The following is a 21469-nucleotide window of genomic DNA, read 5'->3' as shown; positions in this document are numbered from 1 at the left end:
CGTAACGGGTCCTAACGCATGTGAAAATCGGCATGTGTTAGCGATGATCCGTTACTTTGTGACGCACCTTCGAAGACTACCGCGATTTTGGGTACATTACGGCGAACGCACAGCGAGTGGAAGCGTCCGCTCTGCATTGAACTCTATTGCTAACACATGCCGACGCAATGCAACCATGCGTTAGCGCAATCGCAAAAAATAAGACAATTTAGGACACATCGTTAGCGCATCCGTTAATGCGATGTGAACCTAGCCTTAATGAAGAGGTTGGACAAGAAATGACATCACAATAGAGCTTTATTTAGCTTACAGAAACGCAGACAAATCTGAATGAAAAAAAACACATGAAAAGCCGCATCAAATCCCTGCGGATTTTTACACGCGTTATCTGGCAAGAGATGCAGATTCTGTGCAGGAAATTCTGCAACGTGTGCACATAGCCGTAAAAGTGGACGAATCCTTTAAAATCGACGTTTCTGGTTATCGGCATCATAGAGATGGTCTTGTAGGTTTTCTGAAAGCCTAAAGTAAACAAATAATAAAAAATAGATAAGCCCAAGAGCGCCCCCTATGGCCTCAGAGTGGGACATATCCTCAGTAAGCTATAAACTACAAGTCCCAGCATTCCCTGCACCAGCACAGACTGCTGCCTCTCCTCCACGCTGAGCAGCCCGTCCCTCCCTCTGTCTTTCCCTGCGGCTGCCAGCCAGATGCCCTTTATTATCAAGGTCGCAACAGACTGGAAGCCGCAGATCTGCGCAGCCGCACTGCCAGCTTCCAAGATGGCGTCCATCTGTCAATGTTTAACGTCGCAGCGGAAGTGACGTACCGTCCCCACTGCAGTTCCCATAGGAACCACCTCGCGTCCCGGAAGTTCTGGTAACCTCCAAATCGCTACAGAACCTGAACTATGCCGGCGGCGTCCTCAGAAGGTGAGAGGCCTAATGGTGGAGAACCACAAGTGCCAGCGGGCCCAACCCTTTTCGGCCTCAGTAACTGTCTTTTTTCCATTTTTTTTAATCTGGTTTACAGCCTTTCTAAGTCTGTGATTAGACGGAGGCGGCAAAAAAACTGGGGAAAAGTAAAATATCCTGGGTTTAGAGTTTTCGCTCCATTTTTCTCACACGATTTCAAGGATTTTTTTATACTATGTTTCTTAAAGGGGTTGTCGCACTGTAGAAATTCCCTTTAATATGTAACCCGATTCTAATGATTTTCTGGGGAAAAAAGTTTCTGACTTGACTTATGCTATTGTCATGTTAGATGAGTGTAAATGGCTTTTCTCATACTTTAACCCCTTCATGACCGTGGGATTTTCCATTTTTCCGTGTTCGTTTTTCGCTCCCCTCCTTCCCAGAGCCATAACTTTTTTATTTTTCCGTCAATTTGGCCATGCGAGGGCTTATTTTTTGCGGGACGAGTTGTACTTTTGAACGACATCATTGGTTTTACCATGTCATGTACTACAAAACGGGAAAAAAATTCCAAGTGCGGTGAAATTGCAAAAAAAAGTGCAATCTCACACTTGTTTTTTGCTTGGCTTTTTTGCTAGGTTCACTAAATGCTAAAACTGACCTGCCATTATGATTCTCCAGGTCACTACGAGTTCATAGACACCTAACATGTCTAGGTTATTTTTTATCTAAGTGGTGAAAAAAAAATCCAAACTTTGCTAAAAAACAAAACACAAATTGCGCCATTTTCCGATACTCGTAGCGTCTCCATTTTTCATGATCTGGGGTCTAGTGAGGGCTTATTTTTTGTGTGCCGAGCTGGCGTTTTTAATGATACCATTTTGGTGCAGACACGTTCTTTTGATCACCCGTTATTGCATTTTAATTCAATGTCGTGGCAACCAAAAAAACGTAATTGTGGCATTTCAATTTTTTTTCTTGCTACGCCGTTTAGCGATCAGGTTAATGCTTTTTTTTTATTGATAGATCGGGCGATTCTGAATGCGGCGATACCAAATATGTGTAGGTTTGATTTTATATTTATTGATTTATTTTGATTGGGGCGAAAGGGGGGTGATTTAAACTTTTATGTTTTTTTTTAATTTTTTCCCTTTTTTTACCTTTTTTTTTTTTTACTTTTGCCATGCTTCAATAGCCTCCATAGGAGGCTAGAAGCAGGCACAACGCGATCGGCTCTGCTACATATCAGCGATCTGATGTTCTCTGCTATGTAGCAGAATTGCAGGTGTCCTGTGAGCGCCGACCACAGGGTATGTGTCTCGCTCAGTAATATAGGCTGGATGTGAGCTCTGTGTGTCTCTCCCAGTAATATAGGCTGGATGTGAGGTCTGTGTGTCTCTCCCAGTAATATAGGCTGGATGTGAGGTCTGTGTCTCTCCCAGTAATGTAGGCTGGATGTGAGGTATGTGTGTCTCTCCCAGTAATATAGGCTGGATGTGAGGTCTGTGTGTCTCTCCCAGTAATATGTGTTGGATATGAGGTCTGCGTGTCTCTCCCAGTAATATAAGCTGGATGTGAGGCCTGTGTCTCTCCCAGTAATATAGGCTGGATGTGAGCTCTGTGTCTCTCCCAGTAATATAGGCTGGATGTGAGGTCTGCGTGTCTCTCCCAGTAATATAGGCTGGATGTGAGCTCTGTGTCTCTCAGTTATATAGGCTGGATGTGAGGTCTGTGTGTGTCTCTCAGTAATATAGGCTGGATGTGAGGTCTGTGTCTCTCAGTAATATAGGCTGGATATGAGAGCTGTGTCTCTCAGTAATATAGACTGGATGTGAGGTCTGTGTGTCTCTCCCAGTAATATAGACTGGATGTGAGGTCTGTGTCTCTCAGTAATATAGACTGGATGTGAGGTCTGTGTCTCTCAGTAATATAGAATGGATATGAGGTCTGTGTGTCTCTCTCAGTAATACAGGCTGGATGTGAGGTCTGTGTGTCTCTCCCAGTAATATAGGCTAGATGTGAGCTCTGTGTGTCTCTCCCAGTAATATAGGCTGGATGTGAGCTCTGTGTGTCTCTCCCAGTAATATAGGCTGGATGTGAGCTCTGTGTCTCTCAGTAACATAGGCTGGATGTGAGCTCTGTGTCTCTCCCAGTAATATAGGCTGGATGTGAGGTCTGTGTGTCTCCCGGTAATATAGGCTGGATGTGAGGTCTGTGTCTCTCAGTAATATAGGCTGGATGTGAGCTCTGTGTGTCTCTCAGTAATATAGGCTGGATGTGAGGTCTCTCCCAGTAATATAGGCTGGATGTGAGCTCTGTGTGTCTCCCAGCAATATAGGCTGGATGTGAGGTCTCTCCCAGTAATATAGGCTGGATGTAAGTTCTGTGTCTCTCCCAGTAATATAGCCTGGATGTGAGGTCTGTGTGTCTCTCTCAGTAATATAGGCTGGATGTGAGGTCTGTGTGTCTCTCCCAGTAATATAGCCTGGATGTGAGGTCTGTGTGTCTCTCCCAGTAATATAGGCTGGATGTGAGGTCTGTGTCCCTCCCAGTAATATAGGCTGGATGTGAGATCGGTGTGTCTCTCCCAGTAATATAGGCTGGATGTGAGCTCTGTGTCTCTCCCAGTAATATAGGCTGGATGTGAGGTATGTGTGTCTCCCAGTAATATAGGCTGGATGTGAGCTCTGTGTGTCTCTCCCAGTAATATAGGCTGGATGTGAGGTCTGTGTCTCTCCCAGTAATATAGGCTGGATGTGAGCTCTGTGTCTCTCCCAGTAATATAGGCTGGATGTGAGGTATGTGTGTCTCTCCCAGTAATATAGGCGGGATGTGAGCTCTGTGTCTCTCAGTAATATAGGCTGGATGTGAGGTCTCTCCCAGTAATATAGGCTGGATGTGAGTTCTGTGTCTCTCCCAGTAATGTAGGCTGGATGTGAGGTCTGTGTGTCTCTCCCAGTAATATAGGCTGGATGTGAGTTCTGTGTCTCTCCCAGTAATATAGGCTGGATGTGAGGTCTGTGTGTCTCTCCCAGTAATATAGGCTGGATGTGAGCTCTGTGTCTCTCCCAGTAATATAGGCTGGATGTGAGGTCTGTGTTTCTCCCAGTAATATAGGCTGGATGTGAGGTCTGTGTGTCTCCCAGTAATATAGGCTGGATGTGAGGTCTGTGTGTCTCTCCCAGTAATATAGGCTGGATGTGAGGTCTGTGTCTCTCCCAGTAATATAGGCTGGATGTGAGGTCTGTGTGTCTCTCAGTAATATAGGCTGGATGTGAGGTCTCTCCCAGTAATATAGGCTGGATGTGAGTTCTGTGCGTCTCTCCCAGTAATATAGGCTGGATGTGAGGTCTGTGTGTCTCCCCCAGTAATATAGGCTGGATGTGAGGTCTGTGTGTCTCCCAATAATATAGGCTGGATGTGAGGTCTGTGTGTCTCTCCCAGTAATATAGGCTGGATGTGAGGTCTGTGTGTCTCTCCCAGTAATATAGGCTGGATGTGAGGTCTGTGTCTCGCTCAGTAATATAGGCTGGATGTGAGGTCTGTGTGTCTCTCCCAGTAATATAGGCTGGATGTGAGGTCTGTGTGTCTCTCCCAGTAATATAGGCTGGATGAGAGGTCTGTGTGTCTCTCCCAGTAATATAGGCTGGATGTGAGGTCTGTGTCTCTCCCAGTAATATAGGCTGGATGTGAGGTCTGTGTGTCTCTCCCAGTAATATAGGCTGGATGTGAGGTCTGTGTCTCTCCCAGTAATATAGGCTGGATGTGAGCTCTGTGTCTCTCCCAGTAATATAGGCTGGATGTGAGGTCTGTGTGTCTCTCCCAGTAATATAGGCTGGATGTGAGGTCTGTGTGTCTCTCCCAGTAATATAGGCTGGATGTGAGGTCTGTGTCTCTCCCAGTAATATAGGCTGGATGTGAGCTCTGTGTCTCTCCCAGTAATATAGGCTGGATGTGAGGTCTGTGTGTCTCTCCCAGTAATATAGGCTGGATGTGAGGTGTGTGTCTCTCCCAGTAATATAGGCTGGATGTGAGGTCTCTCCCAGTAATATAGGCTGGATGTAAGTTCTGTGTCTCTCCCAGTAATATAGCCTGGATGTGAGGTCTGTGTGTCTCTCCCAGTAATATAGGCTGGATGTGAGGTCTGTGTGTCTCTCCCAGTAATATAGCCTGGATGTGAGGTCTGTGTGTCTCTCCCAGTAATATAGGCTGGATGTGAGGTCTGTGTCCCTCCCAGTAATATAGGCTGGATGTGAGATCGGTGTGTCTCTCCCAGTAATATAGGCTGGATGTGAGCTCTGTGTCTCTCCCAGTAATATAGGCTGGATGTGAGGTATGTGTGTCTCCCAGTAATATAGGCTGGATGTGAGCTCTGTGTGTCTCTCCCAGTAATATAGGCTGGATGTGAGGTCTGTGTCTCTCCCAGTAATATAGGCTGGATGTGAGCTCTGTGTCTCTCCCAGTAATATAGGCTGGATGTGAGGTATGTGTGTCTCTCCCAGTAATATAGGCTGGATGTGAGCTCTGTGTCTCTCAGTAATATAGGCTGGATGTGAGGTCTCTCCCAGTAATATAGGCTGGATGTGAGTTCTGTGTCTCTCCCAGTAATGTAGGCTGGATGTGAGGTCTGTGTGTCTCTCCCAGTAATATAGGCTGGATGTGAGGTCTGTGTGTCTCTCCCAGTAATATAGGCTGGATGTGAGCTCTGTGTCTCTCCCAGTAATATAGGCTGGATGTGAGGTCTGTGTTTCTCCCAGTAATATAGGCTGGATGTGAGGTCTGTGTGTCTCCCAGTAATATAGGCTGGATGTGAGGTCTGTGTGTCTCTCCCAGTAATATAGGCTGGATGTGAGGTCTGTGTCTCTCCCAGTAATATAGGCTGGATGTGAGGTCTGTGTGTCTCTCAGTAATATAGGCTGGATGTGAGGTCTCTCCCAGTAATATAGGCTGGATGTGAGTTCTGTGCGTCTCTCCCAGTAATATAGGCTGGATGTGAGGTCTGTGTGTCTACCCCAGTAATATAGGCTGGATGTGAGGTCTGTGTGTCTCCCAATAATATAGGCTGGATGTGAGGTCTGTGTGTCTCTCCCAGTAATATAGGCTGGATGTGAGGTCTGTGTGTCTCGCTCAGTAATATAGGCTGGATGTGAGGTCTGTGTGTCTCTCCCAGTAATATAGGCTGGATGTGAGGTCTGTGTGTCTCTCCCAGTAATATAGGCTGGATGTGAGGTCTGTGTGTCTCGCTCAGTAATATAGGCTGGATGTGAGGTCTGTGTGTCTCTCCCAGTAATATAGGCTGGATGTGAGGTCTGTGTGTCTCTCCCAGTAATATAGGCTGGATGTGAGGTCTGTGTGTCTCTCCCAGTAATATAGGCTGGATGAGAGGTCTGTGTGTCTCTCCCAGTAATATAGGCTGGATGTGAGGTCTGTGTGTCTCTCCCAGTAATATAGGCTGGATGTGAGGTATGTGTCTCGCTCAGTAATATAGGCTGGATGTGAGGTCTGTGTGTCTCTCCCAGTAATATAGGCTGGATGTGAGGTCTGTGTGTCTCTCCCAGTAATATAGGCTGGATGTGAGGTCTGTGTGTCTCTCCCAGTAATATAGGCTGGATGAGAGGTCTGTGTGTCTCTCCCAGTAATATAGGCTGGATGTGAGGTCTGTGTCTCTCCCAGTAATATAGGCTGGATGTGAGGTCTGTGTGTCTCTCCCAGTAATATAGGCTGGATGTGAGGTCTGTGTGTCTCGCTCAGTAATATAGGCTGGATGTGAGGTCTGTGTGTCTCTCCCAGTAATATAGGCTGGATGTGAGGTCTGTGTGTCTCTCCCAGTAATATAGGCTGGATGTGAGGTCTGTGTGTCTCTCCCAGTAATATAGGCTGGATGAGAGGTCTGTGTGTCTCTCCCAGTAATATAGGCTGGATGTGAGGTCTGTGTGTCTCTCCCAGTAATATAGGCTGGATGTGAGGTATGTGTCTCGCTCAGTAATATAGGCTGGATGTGAGGTCTGTGTGTCTCTCCCAGTAATATAGGCTGGATGTGAGGTCTGTGTGTCTCTCCCAGTAATATAGGCTGGATGTGAGGTCTGTGTGTCTCTCCCAGTAATATAGGCTGGATGAGAGGTCTGTGTGTCTCTCCCAGTAATATAGGCTGGATGTGAGGTCTGTGTCTCTCCCAGTAATATAGGCTGGATGTGATGTCTGTGTGTCTCTCCCAGTAATATAGGCTGGATGTGAGGTCTGTGTCTCTCCCAGTAATATAGGCTGGATGTGAGCTCTGTGTCTCTCCCAGTAATATAGGCTGGATGTGAGGTCTGTGTGTCTCTCCCAGTAATATAGGCTGGATGTGAGGTCTGTGTGTCTCTCCCAGTAATATAGGCTGGATGTGAGGTCTGTGTCTCTCCCAGTAATATAGGCTGGATGTGAGCTCTGTGTCTCTCCCAGTAATATAGGCTGGATGTGAGCTCTGTGTGTCTCTCCCAGTAATATAGGCTGGATGTGAGGTGTGTGTGTCTCCCAGTAATATAGGCTGGATGTGAGGTCTCTCCCAGTAATATAGGCTGGATGTAAGATCTGTGTCTCTCCCAGTAATATAGCCTGGATGTGAGGTCTGTGTGTCTCTCCCAGTAATATAGGCTGGATGTGAGGTCTGTGTGTCTCTCCCAGTAATATAGCCTGGATGTGAGGTCTGTGTGTCTGTCCCAGTAATATAGGCTGGATGTGAGGTCTGTGTCCCTCCCAGTAATATAGGCTGGATGTGAGATCGGTGTGTCTCTCCCAGTAATATAGGCTGGATGTGAGCTCTGTGTCTCTCCCAGTAATATAGGCTGGATGTGAGGTATGTGTGTCTCCCAGTAATATAGGCTGGATGTGAGCTCTGTGTGTCTCTCCCAGTAATATAGGCTGGATGTGAGGTCTGTGTCTCTCCCAGTAATATAGGCTGGATGTGAGCTCTGTGTCTCTCCCAGTAATATAGGCTGGATGTGAGGTATGTGTGTCTCTCCCAGTAATATAGGCTGGATGTGAGGTCTCTCCCAGTAATATAGGCTGGATGTGAGTTCTGTGTCTCTCCCAGTAATGTAGGCTGGATGTGAGGTCTGTGTGTCTCTCCCAGTAATATAGGCTGGATGTGAGTTCTGTGTCTCTCCCAGTAATATAGGCTGGATGTGAGGTCTGTGTGTCTCTCCCAGTAATATAGGCTGGATGTGAGGTCTGTGTTTCTCCCAGTAATATAGGCTGGATGTGAGGTCTGTGTGTCTCCCAGTAATATAGGCTGGATGTGAGGTCTGTGTGTCTCTCCCAGTAATATAGGCTGGATGTGAGGTCTGTGTCTCTCCCAGTAATATAGGCTGGATGTGAGGTCTGTGTGTCTCTCAGTAATATAGGCTGGATGTGAGGTCTCTCCCAGTAATATAGGCTGGATGTGAGTTCTGTGCGTCTCTCCCAGTAATATAGGCTGGATGTGAGGTCTGTGTGTCTCCCCCAGTAATATAGGCTGGATGTGAGGTCTGTGTGTCTCCCAATAATATAGGCTGGATGAGAGGTCTGTGTGTCTCTCCCAGTAATATAGGCTGGATGTGAGGTCTGTGTGTCTCTCCCAGTAATATAGGCTGGATGTGAGGTCTGTGTCTCACTCAGTAATATAGGCTGGATGTGAGGTCTGTGTGTCTCTCCCAGTAATATAGGCTGGATGTGAGGTCTGTGTGTCTCTCCCAGTAATATAGGCTGGATGTGAGGTCTGTGTGTCTCGCTCAGTAATATAGGCTGGATGTGAGGTCTGTGTGTCTCTCCCAGTAATATAGGCTGGATGTGAGGTCTGTGTGTCTCTCCCAGTAATATAGGCTGGATGTGAGGTCTGTGTGTCTCTCCCAGTAATATAGGCTGGATGAGAGGTCTGTGTGTCTCTCCCAGTAATATAGGCTGGATGTGAGGTCTGTGTCTCTCCCAGTAATATAGGCTGGATGTGAGGTCTGTGTGTCTCTCCCAGTAATATAGGCTGGATGTGAGGTCTGTGTGTCTCCCGGTAATATAGGCTGGATGTGAGGTCTGTGTCTCTCAGTAATATAGGCTGGATGGGAGCTCTGTGTGTCTCTCCCAGTAATATAGGCTGGATGTGAGCTCTGTGTGTCTCTCAGTAATATAGGCTGGATGTGAGGTCTCTCCCAGTAATATAGGCTGGATGTGAGCTCTGTGTGTCTCCCAGCAATATAGGCTGGATGTGAGGTCTCTCCCAGTAATATAGGCTGGATGTAAGTTCTGTGTCTCTCCCAGTAATATAGCCTGGATGTGAGGTCTGTGTGTCTCTCTCAGTAATATAGGCTGGATGTGAGGTCTGTGTGTCTCTCCCAGTAATATAGCCTGGATGTGAGGTCTGTGTGTGTCTCCCAGTAATATAGGCTGGATGTGAGGTCTGTGTCCCTCCCAGTAATATAGGCTGGATGTGAGATCGGTGTGTCTCTCCCAATAATATAGGCTGGATGTGAGCTCTGTGTCTCTCCCAGTAATATAGGCTGGATGTGAGGTATGTGTGTCTCCCAGTAATATAGGCTGGATGTGAGCTCTGTGTGTCTCTCCCAGTAATATAGGCTGGATGTGAGGTCTGTGTCTCTCCCAGTAATATAGGCTGGATGTGAGCTCTGTGTCTCTCCCAGTAATATAGGCTGGATGTGAGGTCTGTGTCTCTCCCAGTAATATAGGCTGGATGTGAGCTCTGTGTCTCTCCCAGTAATATAGGCTGGATGTGAGGTCTGTGTGTCTCTCCCAGTAATATAGGCTGGATGTGAGGTCTGTGTGTCTCTCCCAGTAATATAGGCTGGATGTGAGGTCTGTGTCTCTCCCAGTAATATAGGCTGGATGTGAGGTCTGTGTGTCTCTCCCAGTAATATAGGCTGGATGTGAGGTGTGTGTGTCTCCCAGTAATATAGGCTGGATGTGAGGTCTCTCCCAGTAATATAGGCTGGATGTAAGTTCTGTGTCTCTCCCAGTAATATAGCCTGGATGTGAGGTCTGTGTGTCTCTTCCAGTAATATAGGCTGGATGTGAGGTCTGTGTGTCTCTCCCAGTAATATAGGCTGGATGTGAGGTCTGTGTCCCTCCCAGTAATATAGGCTGGATGTGAGATCGGTGTGTCTCTCAGTAATATAGGCTGGATGTGAGCTCTGTGTCTCTCCCAGTAATATAGGCTGGATGTGAGGTATGTGTGTCTCCCAGTAATATAGGCTGGATGTGAGGTCTGTGTCTCTCCCAGTAATATAGGCTGGATGTGAGCTCTGTGTCTCTCCCAGTAATATAGGCTGGATGTGAGGTATGTGTGTCTCTCCCAGTAATATAGGCTGGATGTGAGCTCTGTGTCTCTCAGTAATATAGGCTGGATGTGAGGTCTCTCCCAGTAATATAGGCTGGATGTGAGGTCTCTCCCAGTAATATAGGTTGGATGTGAGTTCTGTGTCTCTCCCAGTAATGTAGGCTGGATGTGAGGTCTGTGTGTCTCTCCCAGTAATATAGGCTGGATGTGAGTTCTGTGTCTCTCCCAGTAATATAGGCTGGATGTGAGGTCTGTGTGTCTCTCCCAGTAATATAGGCTGGATGTGAGCTCTGTGTCTCTCCCAGTAATATAGGCTGGATGTGAGGTCTGTGTTTCTCCCAGTAATATAGGCTGGATGTGAGGTCTGTGTGTCTCCCAGTAATATAGGCTGGATGTGAGGTCTGTGTGTCTCTCCCAGTAATATAGGCTGGATGTGAGGTCTGTGTCTCTCCCAGTAATATAGGCTGGATGTGAGGTCTGTGTGTCTCTCAGTAATATAGGCTGGATGTGAGGTCTCTCCCAGTAATATAGGCTGGATGTGAGTTCTGTGCGTCTCTCCCAGTAATATAGGCTGGATGTGAGGTCTGTGTGTCTCCCCCAGTAATATAGGCTGGATGTGAGGTCTGTGTGTCTCCCAATAATATAGGCTGGATGTGAGGTCTGTGTGTCTCTCCCAGTAATATAGGCTGGATGTGAGGTCTGTGTGTCTCTCCCAGTAATATAGGCTGGATGTGAGGTCTGTGTCTCGCTCAGTAATATAGGCTGGATGTGAGGTCTGTGTGTCTCTCCCAGTAATATAGGCTGGATGTGAGGTCTGTGTGTCTCTCCCAGTAATATAGACTGGATGTGAGGTATGTGTCTCGCTCAGTAATATAGGCTGGATGTGAGGTCTGTGTGTCTCTCCCAGTAATATAGGCTGGATGTGAGGTCTGTGTGTCTCTCCCAGTAATATAGGCTGGATGTGAGGTCTGTGTGTCTCTCCCAGTAATACAGGCTGGATGAGAGGTCTGTGTGTCTCTCCCAGTAATATATGAAAAAACACCGTGTGCACAGTCACTCTATGGTGCTTAGACTAGGTTCCCAAACCATTAGTGTCAACAAAAAGGAAGTCTAGCACTCAACTCAAGTAAACTTGAACACAAATTTATTTGTAGCACTTGAAACGTTTCAGTCCTTTCTGGACTTTTATCAGTCACGTGCCAGTGTGGGCCAATGGGGCCAGGCAAGGATAGAACAAGAGGATACAGGCTCAAAGCCAGGATATAGAAAAGGAGCCCTCTATGGCACTAATGAGGAAGGTGGTAAACACTTGACTATGGTGTGTTAATGGAACATGTTCATCCAAATGGTGGAACATAGAACGTAGCACCTATAAGCTAAAGTGGTGCCGATAAGAGGGAGAAGGGTGCTGCCTTCAGACACGGAATCCACCGCTTGTCTCTGCCTCTGTGAGGTCTGTGTCTCTCCCAGTAATATAGGCTGGATGTGAGCTCTGTGTCTCTCCCAGTAATATAGGCTGGATGTGAGGTATGTGTGTCTCTCCCAGTAATATAGGCTGGATGTGAGCTCTGTGTCTCTCAGTAATATAGGCTGGATGTGAGGTCTCTCCCAGTAATATAGGCTGGATGTGAGTTCTGTGTCTCTCCCAGTAATATAGGCTGGATGTGAGGTCTGTGTGTCTCTCTCAGTAATATAGGCTGGATGTGAGTTCTGTGTCTCTCCCAGTAATATAGGCTGGATGTGAGGTCTGTGTGTCTCTCCCAGTAATATAGGCTGGATGTGAGCTCTGTGTCTCTCCCAGTAATATAGGCTGGATGTGAGGTCTGTGTTTCTCCCAGTAATATAGGCTGGATGTGAGGTCTCTCCCAGTAATATAGGCTGGATGTGAGTTCTGTGCGTCTCTCCCAGTAATATAGGCTGGATGTGAGGTCTGTGTGTCTCCCCCAGTAATATAGGCTGGATGTGAGGTCTGTGTGTCTCCCAATAATATAGGCTGGATGTGAGGTCTGTGTGTCTCTCCCAGTAATATAGGCTGGATGTGAGGTCTGTGTGTCTCTCCCAGTAATATAGGCTGGATGTGAGGTCTGTGTCTCGCTCAGTAATATAGGCTGGATGTGAGGTCTGTGTGTCTCTCCCAGTAATATAGGCTGGATGTGAGGTCTGTGTGTCTCTCCCAGTAATATAGGCTGGATGTGAGGTATGTGTGTCTCCCAGTAATATAGGCTGGATGTGAGCTCTGTGTGTCTCTCCCAGTAATATAGGCTGGATGTGAGGTCTGTGTCTCTCCCAGTAATATAGGCTGGATGTGAGCTCTGTGTCTCTCCCAGTAATATAGGCTGGATGTGAGGTATGTGTGTCTCTCCCAGTAATATAGGCTGGATGTGAGCTCTGTGTCTCTCAGTAATATAGGCTGGATGTGAGGTCTCTCCCAGTAATATAGGCTGGATGTGAGTTCTGTGTCTCTCCCAGTAATGTAGGCTGGATGTGAGGTCTGTGTGTCTCTCCCAGTAATATAGGCTGGATGTGAGTTCTGTGTCTCTCCCAGTAATATAGGCTGGATGTGAGGTCTGTGTGTCTCTCCCAGTAATATAGGCTGGATGTGAGCTCTGTGTCTCTCCCAGTAATATAGGCTGGATGTGAGGTCTGTGTTTCTCCCAGTAATATAGGCTGGATGTGAGGTCTGTGTGTCTCCCAGTAATATAGGCTGGATGTGAGGTCTGTGTGTCTCTCCCAGTAATATAGGCTGGATGTGAGGTCTGTGTCTCTCCCAGTAATATAGGCTGGATGTGAGGTCTGTGTGTCTCTCAGTAATATAGGCTGGATGTGAGGTCTCTCCCAGTAATATAGGCTGGATGTGAGTTCTGTGCGTCTCTCCCAGTAATATAGGCTGGATGTGAGGTCTGTGTGTCTCCCCCAGTAATATAGGCTGGATGTGAGGTCTGTGTGTCTCCCAATAATATAGGCTGGATGTGAGGTCTGTGTGTCTCTCCCAGTAATATAGGCTGGATGTGAGGTCTGTGTGTCTCTCCCAGTAATATAGGCTGGATGTGAGGTCTGTGTCTCACTCAGTAATATAGGCTGGATGTGAGGTCTGTGTGTCTCTCCCAGTAATATAGGCTTGATGTGAGGTCTGTGTGTCTCTCCCAGTAATATAGGCTGGATGTGAGGTCTGTGTGTCTCGCTCAGTAATATAGGCTGGATGTGAGGTCTGTGTGTCTCTCCCAGTAATATAGGCTGGATGTGAGGTCTGTGTGTCTCTCCCAGTAATATAGGCTGGATGTGAGGTCTGTGTGTCTCTCCCAGTAATATAGGCTGGATGAGAGGTCTGTGTGTCTCTCCCAGTAATATAGGCTGGATGTGAGGTCTGTGTCTCTCCCAGTAATATAGGCTGGATGTGAGGTCTGTGTGTCTCTCCCAGTAATATAGGCTGGATGTGAGGTCTGTGTGTCTCCCGGTAATATAGGCTGGATGTGAGGTCTGTGTCTCTCAGTAATATAGGCTGGATGGGAGCTCTGTGTGTCTCTCCCAGTAATATAGGCTGGATGTGAGCTCTGTGTGTCTCTCAGTAATATAGGCTGGATGTGAGGTCTCTCCCAGTAATATAGGCTGGATGTGAGCTCTGTGTGTCTCCCAGCAATATAGGCTGGATGTGAGGTCTCTCCCAGTAATATAGGCTGGATGTAAGTTCTGTGTCTCTCCCAGTAATATAGCCTGGATGTGAGGTCTGTGTGTCTCTCTCAGTAATATAGGCTGGATGTGAGGTCTGTGTGTCTCTCCCAGTAATATAGCCTGGATGTGAGGTCTGTGTGTGTCTCCCAGTAATATAGGCTGGATGTGAGGTCTGTGTCCCTCCCAGTAATATAGGCTGGATGTGAGATCGGTGTGTCTCTCCCAATAATATAGGCTGGATGTGAGCTCTGTGTCTCTCCCAGTAATATAGGCTGGATGTGAGGTATGTGTGTCTCCCAGTAATATAGGCTGGATGTGAGCTCTGTGTGTCTCTCCCAGTAATATAGGCTGGATGTGAGGTCTGTGTCTCTCCCAGTAATATAGGCTGGATGTGAGCTCTGTGTCTCTCCCAGTAATATAGGCTGGATGTGAGGTCTGTGTCTCTCCCAGTAATATAGGCTGGATGTGAGCTCTGTGTCTCTCCCAGTAATATAGGCTGGATGTGAGGTCTGTGTGTCTCTCCCAGTAATATAGGCTGGATGTGAGGTCTGTGTGTCTCTCCCAGTAATATAGGCTGGATGTGAGGTCTGTGTCTCTCCCAGTAATATAGGCTGGATGTGAGGTCTGTGTGTCTCTCCCAGTAATATAGGCTGGATGTGAGGTGTGTGTGTCTCCCAGTAATATAGGCTGGATGTGAGGTCTCTCCCAGTAATATAGGCTGGATGTAAGTTCTGTGTCTCTCCCAGTAATATAGCCTGGATGTGAGGTCTGTGTGTCTCTTCCAGTAATATAGGCTGGATGTGAGGTCTGTGTGTCTCTCCCAGTAATATAGCCTGGATGTGAGGTCTGTGTGTCTCTCCCAGTAATATAGGCTGGATGTGAGGTCTGTGTCCCTCCCAGTAATATAGGCTGGATGTGAGATCGGTGTGTCTCTCAGTAATATAGGCTGGATGTGAGCTCTGTGTCTCTCCCAGTAATATAGGCTGGATGTGAGGTATGTGTGTCTCCCAGTAATATAGGCTGGATGTGAGGTCTGTGTCTCTCCCAGTAATATAGGCTGGATGTGAGCTCTGTGTCTCTCCCAGTAATATAGGCTGGATGTGAGGTATGTGTGTCTCTCCCAGTAATATAGGCTGGATGTGAGCTGTGTCTCTCAGTAATATAGGCTGGATGTGAGGTCTCTCCCAGTAATATAGGCTGGATGTGAGGTCTCTCCCAGTAATATAGGCTGGATGTGAGTTCTGTGTCTCTCCCAGTAATGTAGGCTGGATGTGAGGTCTGTGTGTCTCTCCCAGTAATATAGGCTGGATGTGAGTTCTGTGTCTCTCCCAGTAATATAGGCTGGATGTGAGGTCTGTGTGTCTCTCCCAGTAATATAGGCTGGATGTGAGCTCTGTGTCTCGCTCAGTAATATAGGCTGGATGTGAGGTCTGTGTGTCTCTCCCAGTAATATAGGCTGGATGTGAGGTCTGTGTGTCTCTCCCAGTAATATAGACTGGATGTGAGGTATGTGTCTCGCTCAGTAATATAGGCTGGATGTGAGGTCTGTGTGTCTCTCCCAGTAATATAGGCTGGATGTGAGGTCTGTGTGTCTCTCCCAGTAATATAGGCTGGATGTGAGGTCTGTGTGTCTCTCCCAGTAATACAGGCTGGATGAGAGGTCTGTGTGTCTCTCCCAGTAATATATGAAAAAACACCGTGTGCACAGTCACTCTATGGTGCTTAGACTAGGTTCCCAAACCATTAGTGTCAACAAAAAGGAAGTCTAGCACTCAACTCAAGTAAACTTGAACACAAATTTATTTGTAGCACTTGAAACGTTTCAGTCCTTTCTGGACTTTTATCAGTCACGTGCCAGTGTGGGCCAATGGGGCCAGGCAAGGATAGAACAAGAGGATACAGGCTCAAAGCCAGGATATAGAAAAGGAGCCCTCTATGGCACTAATGAGGAAGGTGGTAAACACTTGACTATGGTGTGTTAATGGAACATGTTCATCCAAATGGTGGAACATAGAACGTAGCACCTATAAGCTAAAGTGGTGCCGATAAGAGGGAGAAGGGTGCTGCCTTCAGACACGGAATCCACCGCTTGTCTCTGCCTCTGTGAGGTCTGTGTCTCTCCCAGTAATATAGGCTGGATGTGAGCTCTGTGTCTCTCCCAGTAATATAGGCTGGATGTGAGGTATGTGTGTCTCTCCCAGTAATATAGGCTGGATGTGAGCTCTGTGTCTCTCAGTAATATAGGCTGGATGTGAGGTCTCTCCCAGTAATATAGGCTGGATGTGAGTTCTGTGTCTCTCCCAGTAATATAGGCTGGATGTGAGGTCTGTGTGTCTCTCTCAGTAATATAGGCTGGATGTGAGTTCTGTGTCTCTCCCAGTAATATAGGCTGGATGTGAGGTCTGTGTGTCTCTCCCAGTAATATAGGCTGGATGTGAGCTCTGTGTCTCTCCCAGTAATATAGGCTGGATGTGAGGTCTGTGTTTCTCCCAGTAATATAGGCTGGATGTGAGGTCTCTCCCAGTAATATAGGCTGGATGTGAGTTCTGTGCGTCTCTCCCAGTAATATAGGCTGGATGTGAGGTCTGTGTGTCTCCCCCAGTAATATAGGCTGGATGTGAGGTCTGTGTGTCTCCCAATAATATAGGCTGGATGTGAGGTCTGTGTGTCTCTCCCAGTAATATAGGCTGGATGTGAGGTCTGTGTGTCTCTCCCAGTAATATAGGCTGGATGTGAGGTCTGTGTCTCGCTCAGTAATATAGGCTGGATGTGAGGTCTGTGTGTCTCTCCCAGTAATATAGGCTGGATGTGAGGTCTGTGTGTCTCTCCCAGTAATATAGGCTGGATGTGAGGTCTGTGTGTCTCGCTCAGTAATATAGGCTGGATGTGAGGTCTGTGTGTCTCTCCCAGTAATATAGGCTGGATGTGAGGTCTGTGTGTCTCTCCCAGTAATATAGGCTGGATGTGAGGTCTGTGTGTCTCTCCCAGTAATATAGGCTGGATGTGAGGTCTGTGTGTCTCTCCCAGTAATATAGGCTGGATGTGAGGTCTGTGTGTCTCTCCCAGTAATATAGGCTGGATGTGAGTTCTGTGTCTCTCCCAGTAATGTAGGCTGGATGTGAGGTCTGTGTGTCTCTCCCAGTAATATAGGCTGGATGTGAGTTCTGTGTCTCTCCCAGTAATATAGGCTGGATGTGAGGTCTGTGTGTCTCTCCCAGTAATATAGGCTGGATGTGAGCTCTGTGTCTCGCTCAGTAATATAGGCTGGATGTGAGGTCTGTGTGTCTCTCCCAGTAATATAGGCTGGATGTGAGGTCTGTGTGTCTCTCCCAGTAATATAGACTGGATGTGAGGTATGTGTCTCGCTCAGTAATATAGGCTGGATGTGAGGTCTGTGTGTCTCTCCCAGTAATATAGGCTGGATGTGAGGTCTGTGTGTCTCTCCCAGTAATATAGGCTGGATGTGAGGTCTGTGTGTCTCTCCCAGTAATACAGGCTGGATGAGAGGTCTGTGTGTCTCTCCCAGTAATATATGAAAAAACACCGTGTGCACAGTCACTCTATGGTGCTTAGACTAGGTTCCCAAACCATTAGTGTCAACAAAAAGGAAGTCTAGCACTCAACTCAAGTAAACTTGAACACAAATTTATTTGTAGCACTTGAAACGTTTCAGTCCTTTCTGGACTTTTATCAGTCACGTGCCAGTGTGGGCCAATGGGGCCAGGCAAGGATAGAACAAGAGGATACAGGCTCAAAGCCAGGATATAGAAAAGGAGCCCTCTATGGCACTAATGAGGAAGGTGGTAAACACTTGACTATGGTGTGTTAATGGAACATGTTCATCCAAATGGTGGAACATAGAACGTAGCACCTATAAGCTAAAGTGGTGCCGATAAGAGGGAGAAGGGTGCTGCCTTCAGACACGGAATCCACCGCTTGTCTCTGCCTCTGTGAGGTCTGTGTCTCTCCCAGTAATATAGGCTGGATGTGAGGTATGTGTGTCTCCCAGTAATATAGGCTGGATGTGAGGTCTGTGTCTCTCCCAGTAATATAGGCTGGATGTGAGCTCTGTGTCTCTCCCAGTAATATAGGCTGGATGTGAGGTATGTGTGTCTCTCCCAGTAATATAGGCTGGATGTGAGCTGTGTCTCTCAGTAATATAGGCTGGATGTGAGGTCTCTCCCAGTAATATAGGCTGGATGTGAGGTCTCTCCCAGTAATATAGGCTGGATGTGAGTTCTGTGTCTCTCCCAGTAATGTAGGCTGGATGTGAGGTCTGTGTGTCTCTCCCAGTAATATAGGCTGGATGTGAGTTCTGTGTCTCTCCCAGTAATATAGGCTGGATGTGAGGTCTGTGTGTCTCTCCCAGTAATATAGGCTGGATGTGAGCTCTGTGTCTCGCTCAGTAATATAGGCTGGATGTGAGGTCTGTGTGTCTCTCCCAGTAATATAGGCTGGATGTGAGGTCTGTGTGTCTCTCCCAGTAATATAGACTGGATGTGAGGTATGTGTCTCGCTCAGTAATATAGGCTGGATGTGAGGTCTGTGTGTCTCTCCCAGTAATATAGGCTGGATGTGAGGTCTGTGTGTCTCTCCCAGTAATATAGGCTGGATGTGAGGTCTGTGTGTCTCTCCCAGTAATACAGGCTGGATGAGAGGTCTGTGTGTCTCTCCCAGTAATATATGAAAAAACACCGTGTGCACAGTCACTCTATGGTGCTTAGACTAGGTTCCCAAACCATTAGTGTCAACAAAAAGGAAGTCTAGCACTCAACTCAAGTAAACTTGAACACAAATTTATTTGTAGCACTTGAAACGTTTCAGTCCTTTCTGGACTTTTATCAGTCACGTGCCAGTGTGGGCCAATGGGGCCAGGCAAGGATAGAACAAGAGGATACAGGCTCAAAGCCAGGATATAGAAAAGGAGCCCTCTATGGCACTAATGAGGAAGGTGGTAAACACTTGACTATGGTGTGTTAATGGAACATGTTCATCCAAATGGTGGAACATAGAACGTAGCACCTATAAGCTAAAGTGGTGCCGATAAGAGGGAGAAGGGTGCTGCCTTCAGACACGGAATCCACCGCTTGTCTCTGCCTCTGTGAGGTCTGTGTCTCTCCCAGTAATATAGGCTGGATGTGAGCTCTGTGTCTCTCCCAGTAATATAGGCTGGATGTGAGGTATGTGTGTCTCTCCCAGTAATATAGGCTGGATGTGAGCTCTGTGTCTCTCAGTAATATAGGCTGGATGTGAGGTCTCTCCCAGTAATATAGGCTGGATGTGAGTTCTGTGTCTCTCCCAGTAATATAGGCTGGATGTGAGGTCTGTGTGTCTCTCTCAGTAATATAGGCTGGATGTGAGTTCTGTGTCTCTCCCAGTAATATAGGCTGGATGTGAGGTCTGTGTGTCTCTCCCAGTAATATAGGCTGGATGTGAGCTCTGTGTCTCTCCCAGTAATATAGGCTGGATGTGAGGTCTGTGTTTCTCCCAGTAATATAGGCTGGATGTGAGGTCTCTCCCAGTAATATAGGCTGGATGTGAGTTCTGTGCGTCTCTCCCAGTAATATAGGCTGGATGTGAGGTCTGTGTGTCTCCCCCAGTAATATAGGCTGGATGTGAGGTCTGTGTGTCTCCCAATAATATAGGCTGGATGTGAGGTCTGTGTGTCTCTCCCAGTAATATAGGCTGGATGTGAGGTCTGTGTGTCTCTCCCAGTAATATAGGCTGGATGTGAGGTCTGTGTCTCGCTCAGTAATATAGGCTGGATGTGAGGTCTGTGTGTCTCTCCCAGTAATATAGGCTGGATGTGAGGTCTGTGTGTCTCTCCCAGTAATATAGGCTGGATGTGAGGTCTGTGTGTCTCGCTCAGTAATATAGGCTGGTTGTGAGGTCTGTGTGTCTCTCCCAGTAATATAGGCTGGATGTGAGGTCTGTGTGTCTCTCCCAGTAATATAGGCTGGATGTGAGGTCTGTGTGTCTCTCCCAGTAATATAGGCTGGATGTGAGGTCTGTGTGTCTCCCCCAGTAATATAGGCTGGATGTGAGGTCTGTGTGTCTCCCAATAATATAGGCTGGATGTGAGGTCTGTGTGTCTCTCCCAGTAATATAGGCTGGATGTGAGGTCTGTGTGTCTCTCCCAGTAATATAGGCTGGATGTGAGGTCTGTGTCTCGCTCAGTAATATAGGCTGGATGTGAGGTCTGTGTGTCTCTCCCAGTAATATAGGCTGGATGTGAGGTCTGTGTGTCTCTCCCAGTAATATAGGCTGGATGTGAGGTATGTGTGTCTCCCAGTAATATAGGCTGGATGTGAGCTCTGTGTGTCTCTCCCAGTAATATAGGCTGGATGTGAGGTCTGTGTCTCTCCCAGTAATATAGGCTGGATGTGAGCTCTGTGTCTCTCCCAGTAATATAGGCTGGATGTGAGGTATGTGTGTCTCTCCCAGTAATATAGGCTGGATGTGAGCTCTGTGTCTCTCAGTAATATAGGCTGGATGTGAGGTCTCTCCCAGTAATATAGGCTGGATGTGAGTTCTGTGTCTCTCCCAGTAATGTAGGCTGGATGTGAGGTCTGTGTGTCTCTCCCAGTAATATAGGCTGGATGTGAGTTCTGTGTCTCTCCCAGTAATATAGGCTGGATGTGAGGTCTGTGTGTCTCTCCCAGTAATATAGGCTGGATGTGAGCTCTGTGTCTCTCCCAGTAATATAGGCTGGATGTGAGGTCTGTGTTTCTCCCAGTAATATAGGCTGGATGTGAGGTCTGTGTGTCTCCCAGTAATATAGGCTGGATGTGAGGTCTGTGTGTCTCTCCCAGTAATATAGGCTGGATGTGAGGTCTGTGTCTCTCCCAGTAATATAGGCTGGATGTGAGGTCTGTGTGTCTCTCAGTAATATAGGCTGGATGTGAGGTCTCTCCCAGTAATATAGGCTGGATGTGAGTTCTGTGCGTCTCTCCCAGTAATATAGGCTGGATGTGAGGTCTGTGTGTCTCCCCCAGTAATATAGGCTGGATGTGAGGTCTGTGTGTCTCCCAATAATATAGGCTGGATGTGAGGTCTGTGTGTCTCTCCCAGTAATATAGGCTGGATGTGAGGTCTGTGTGTCTCTCCCAGTAATATAGGCTGGATGTGAGGTCTGTGTCTCACTCAGTAATATAGGCTGGATGTGAGGTCTGTGTGTCTCTCCCAGTAATATAGGCTTGATGTGAGGTCTGTGTGTCTCTCCCAGTAATATAGGCTGGATGTGAGGTCTGTGTGTCTCGCTCAGTAATATAGGCTGGATGTGAGGTCTGTGTGTCTCTCCCAGTAATATAGGCTGGATGTGAGGTCTGTGTGTCTCTCCCAGTAATATAGGCTGGATGTGAGGTCTGTGTGTCTCTCCCAGTAATATAGGCTGGATGAGAGGTCTGTGTGTCTCTCCCAGTAATATAGGCTGGATGTGAGGTCTGTGTCTCTCCCAGTAATATAGGCTGGATGTGAGGTCTGTGTGTCTCTCCCAGTAATATAGGCTGGATGTGAGGTCTGTGTGTCTCCCGGTAATATAGGCTGGATGTGAGGTCTGTGTCTCTCAGTAATATAGGCTGGATGG

The 21469-nt window shown here is 47.3% G+C and overlaps 1 protein-coding gene across 10 annotated transcripts in view; it reads left to right on the top strand.

The window, feature by feature from the left end:
• The first annotated feature begins 685 nt into the window (after positions 1-685).
• The window catches only part of ANKRD42 (ankyrin repeat domain 42), a 51528-nt gene continuing 30744 nt past the window's right edge, over positions 686-21469 (top strand). For 7 of the 10 annotated variants that reach the window (XR_013224113.1, XM_077298651.1, XM_077298654.1 and 4 more), the window contains exon 1: positions 812-932. Coding sequence is in view for 9 of the 10 variants with exons in the window: in XM_077298651.1 (XP_077154766.1) it covers positions 911-932 (22 nt within the window). In the remaining variant the exon portion in view is untranslated. Of the gene's footprint in view, positions 933-21469 lie in introns of all 10 variants that reach the window. The other 3 variants (XM_077298653.1, XM_077298652.1, XM_077298650.1) reach the window with 1 other exon arrangement.

This window comes from Ranitomeya variabilis, chromosome 3, assembly GCF_051348905.1.
Source record: "Ranitomeya variabilis isolate aRanVar5 chromosome 3, aRanVar5.hap1, whole genome shotgun sequence".
In the NCBI taxonomy this organism is placed as follows: Eukaryota; Metazoa; Chordata; class Amphibia; order Anura; family Dendrobatidae; genus Ranitomeya; species Ranitomeya variabilis.
This window is presented reverse-complemented; position numbering and strand designations above follow the sequence as displayed.